This window comes from Aotus nancymaae, unplaced genomic scaffold (assembly GCF_030222135.1).
Source record: "Aotus nancymaae isolate 86718 unplaced genomic scaffold, 86718_ANA_hifiasm-v0.15.2.pri h1tg000012l, whole genome shotgun sequence".
NCBI lineage: Eukaryota > Metazoa > Chordata > Mammalia > Primates > Aotidae > Aotus > Aotus nancymaae.
This window is the reverse complement of record NW_026988423.1, coordinates 28,971,860-28,976,096: the sequence shown is the minus strand read 5'-3', so window position 1 is coordinate 28,976,096 and position 4,237 is coordinate 28,971,860. Positions and strand designations below refer to the sequence as shown.

The 4,237-nt window shown below is 40.1% G+C and overlaps 1 protein-coding gene across 1 annotated transcript; it reads left to right on the top strand.

Annotated features, from left to right (window-relative positions):
- Nucleotides 1–2,111: 2,111 nt before the first annotated feature.
- On the top strand, nucleotides 2,112–3,053 carry LOC105729657 (olfactory receptor 8B12-like). Its single transcript, XM_012470600.2, has one exon. It carries the CDS (start codon nucleotides 2,112–2,114, stop codon nucleotides 3,051–3,053), a length of 942 nt encoding a protein of 313 aa, XP_012326023.2.
- Nucleotides 3,054–4,237: the final 1,184 nt, after the last annotated feature.

Below are 4,237 nucleotides of genomic sequence, written 5' to 3'. Positions count from 1 at the left end.
CTTAGTTAGTATTCCTTTTTAATTATCAAGCTTAATTTGCATGAACAGGTAATGCAGGAAAACCAGGGAAGATTTCTCTATTTTTTTGAGCTTAGAAAAGTTCATATAATCCTTGGTAAATATTAGATGTGAGTGGAATAATGACTCTTCTTCTCTGAAGTCCAGTACTCCTTGATTTGACCTTTCTGGCTCTGACAATTTCTACCCTTGTCTTATTCCACATGTGTTGCTGTGAAAGAATACCCAAGACTAGGTTATTTATGAAGAAAAGAGTTTTATTTGGCTCACTGTTCTGCAGGCTGTTCAAGAAGCATGGTGCCAGCATCTGCTTCTGGCGAGGACCTCAGGGAGCTTCCACTCATGGTGAAAGGCAAGGGGAACTGGTATGTGGGGATCACATAGCAAGATAGAGGAAGCGAGAGGAAAAAGAGGTGCTAGGCTCTCATGGGAACTAATAGAGTGAGGATTAATTCATTACCACTGGGATTGCACTGCCCCCGTATCTCAAACACCTCCTCTTAGGCTCCACTTCCATCATTAGGGATCAAATTTCAGCATGAGGTTTGAAAGGTCAAGTATCCAAACTATAGCAGCCATCCTTTACGACTGCTTGTTTTTATCTATCAAGAATCTCATGAGATCCTCGTAAGTAAAAATCCTGCTTCAGAGAATTCATTATCACTCACAGGGAGGTAGTATAGCCAGTGGGTAAGACCATGAAAACTGGAGTTAGACAAACCAAGGTTTGACTTAAGATTCTGGAATCTGTTAGCTGTGTGTGCTTCTCACTTTTAAAGCAGAGATTCACATGTCTAATTTTTTATGAGGTTGTTGTGAGAAATAAATAAGGTAAAATCATTTGTACATTGGTGTTGGATTCTTGGTGTCTGTATGAAGGTGCAGGGTTGGATACAGTGTTTGGTATACAGTAAGTGCTAAATACAAGGTAACAAGAATTGGTTTTTCCCATAGTGCCTTGTCCTTAATTGTGCTTAAAATGACGTAACCTCAATGAAAGAACAGGTCATTAAAAGCATGATCAAGAGTGTAAACAAACATTTCCTTTTCCTTAGGGAAGGTGGTCTCTGGCGATGGCTCTGAGGGAGCCTCTGTAACTAGCTCACCGAGGTCTCTACTCCAGAATAAAACTCTCCAGATGCCTGTTATCCATGGTGTTAGGAAAGACTGTCGCATTCCTGGAAGCTGGTCAGAAGCCTTTGGGCAAAGTCACAATCAGAGATCGTTTTCTTCAGCTCTGCAAGAGAACCAAGATTCCCAAAGAGAACCAAGATTTTCAAAGTGGAGTAGCAGAAGCAGAGGGGTCTGGGCTCCAAGTTGTCACGTTCTTTTCAGCAGGGGCATTGGATTTCCATGAAAGAGATGGTCGACAGGCAGTAGAGAGCAGCACTGTGGCTCCAGGCCGAAGGTGGTGAATGCCTTTCTGAGCCACTGGGTGCTACAGTAGAGTGGTTAAAAGAAAGTTCAGACCACTCTCATCTGTCAGAGCCCTGGCTTGTCATTGAAGGCTCAGTGTCAACTGTCAGAAGATAAGAGGAGAAATTTGGATATTCCTGTGAAGCTCACACTAACATATATTATTGTTCCTACCATTAATTTGCATTTATTTGATGATGAGTCATGTTGATAATATTTTCTGTGTCCATTGGTATTTTTTTTTCTATAGCACTGTGGATTTTTTCCTTTGTAATTGAATATCATTTAAGTAAAAGTTTTAAATTGTTAATTTCTGTTACAAAAGAATAAAAAACCCTAAAAATCAGGTAGACATTGAGAATATAGAGTGGAAAATAAAGTATTTTCCCCACTGACAGGAAAAGCTCAGGCTAGAGCGGAGCCAGAACACAGAGCTGCAACTCTGTAGCACTGGGACTGTGCAGGTGGCCCAGGCTGGGCGTCCTCATCTGGGGAACGGGGATGAGTGTAATGCCACACAGCATTTAGAATAGTGCCTATCCCATAGTTAGTGCTTAGTAAATTTTTCTTTTCTTCTCCCTCCCATTCTCTTAATTTCCACTAACTCCCCAGTGTGTAGACTTTCTCTCTTTCTGAGTGACTCTTTTTTTTTCTCTCACAGGCAGTCCTAGAGGAGAATGCCTGCCAAGAACTCCTCCTCCTTTGTGACAGAGTTTATCCTCGCAGGCTTAACAGACCAGCCAGGACTCCAGATGCCCCTCTTCTTCCTGTTTCTAGGTTTCTACGTGGTCACTGCGGTGGGGAACCTGGGCTTGATAACCCTGATAGGGCTCAACTCTCACCTGCATATTCCCATGTACTTTTTCCTCTTCAACTTGTCCTTCATAGATTTTAGTTATTCCACTACCCTTACCCCTAAAATGCTGATGAGTTTTGTCTCAAAGAAGAACATGATCTCCTATGCAGGGTGTATGACTCAGTTTTTTCTCTTCTGTTTCTTTGTCTTTTCTGGATCCTATATTCTATCATCGATGGCATATGACCGCTATGTGGCCATCTGTAACCCACTGTTGTACATGGTCACCATGTCTCCCCAGGTGTGTTTGCTCCTTTTATTGGGTGTCTATGGGATGGGGGTTTTGCGGGCTGTGGCTCATACGGGAAACATAATGTTTATGACCTTTTGTGCAGAAAACCTTGTCAATCACTACATGTGTGACATCCTTCCCCTCCTTGAGCTCTCCTGCAACAGCTCTTACATAAATTTGCTGTTGGTTTTTATTATTGTGACCATTGGCATTGGGGTGCCAATTGTCACCATTTTTATCTCTTACGGGTTTATTCTTTCCAGCATTCTCCACATTAGCTCCACAGAGGGCAGGTTTAAAGCCTTCAGTACCTGCAGCTCCCACATAATTGTGGTATTGCTTTTCTTTGGGTCAGGAGCTTTTATGTACCTCAAACCACCTTCTGTTTTACCCCTGGACCAGGGGAAAGTGTCCTCCATTTTTTATACTGCAGTGGTACCCATGTTTAACCCATTAATCTACAGCCTGAGGAATAAAGATGTCAAGGCTGCCCTGAGGAGAACCTTTTGCAGAAAATTCTTAAATGATTGAGAAAAGGAATCCAAACCTTTGTTAATCAGGGTGTTTCTTTTCTTTTCTTTTCAGTGAAGGAACCAATGCCAGTGCTTTCTCTGCTATATTTAGAGAAAAATTTTAACTTTTATTCTTAAATGCACTTATTCCCTGCACTGCTTATCCAACCCAACAATTCCAATTATTATTTTGTGAGAATAGTTTCTACAATTATACATAGTTTAATCTTGAATAGGCTTATTAAATCATTTACTTCAGTCTCCTCATACAATACATCACACTCATAAACATTTTGTAAGCTACCAATGTACACACATGTACCTGGTGCCAGAGCTGAAACTGGAGTCCGGGCTCTTGAATTTTAATCTACTCTGCTATATTTTTCTTCAGCTACATTTCCTTGTTCCATCTTTTCCCTGACTGATTTCATTTTCAAATGTCATGCAACTTTTCAAGGGTTAATTTTTGGAATAACATTTTTGCAAGAGTGTTGGAAGTGAAAAATACAGTTGATGTGGTCTTGACAAAAAGTTAAGAGAAAATTTTAAAGAATTTTGGGGTGTGTGAGTGATAAGTAGGTTAGGTTCCTTATACAATCAAGGATGGTGACCACGGAGATGGTATAGAGCCTTAAGGGTCAAGGCTAATAATATAAGGCCTTCTAAGGCAGAGATAAACAGGTTTGAGGGAGTTAAGTATGCTAGATACAGGCTTCATTCTTCATTTGAAGATTAATGGAGGTAGAATTTGGAGCCTCACCTCAAGGGTCTGAATAATCGACATTAATAATAGACAGCTCTGGGTAAGTGCTATTAGAACCACAGCAACCAACTAGTTGTCAGGAGAAGCAATTGCTAGTGTATTTTAAGACACTGCATGTATCTGTGACCTTCTATTAATAACAGTAGGACATAAAGGAAAGAGATGGTGGTCTCAGGAGAGGTCATATATTCACAGCATTGGGTAAGTGTAAGTACAACTTTATATAAAGAATCAGAAGAATAATGTTTTTGGTCTGAACACATTATTAATGGTAACAGTTCTTTCAGAAGTCATGGCATATGAACTGTCTGGAAAATAGTTTAATTTACAAACTTAGGAAAGTTCTCTTCTATTAGAAAAAGGGAAAGTTTGGATTAATGTTTAGCTTTTTTCCTTTGAAATGTTTCAGTTTAATCAGGATATAGTTAAGGAAATGAAAG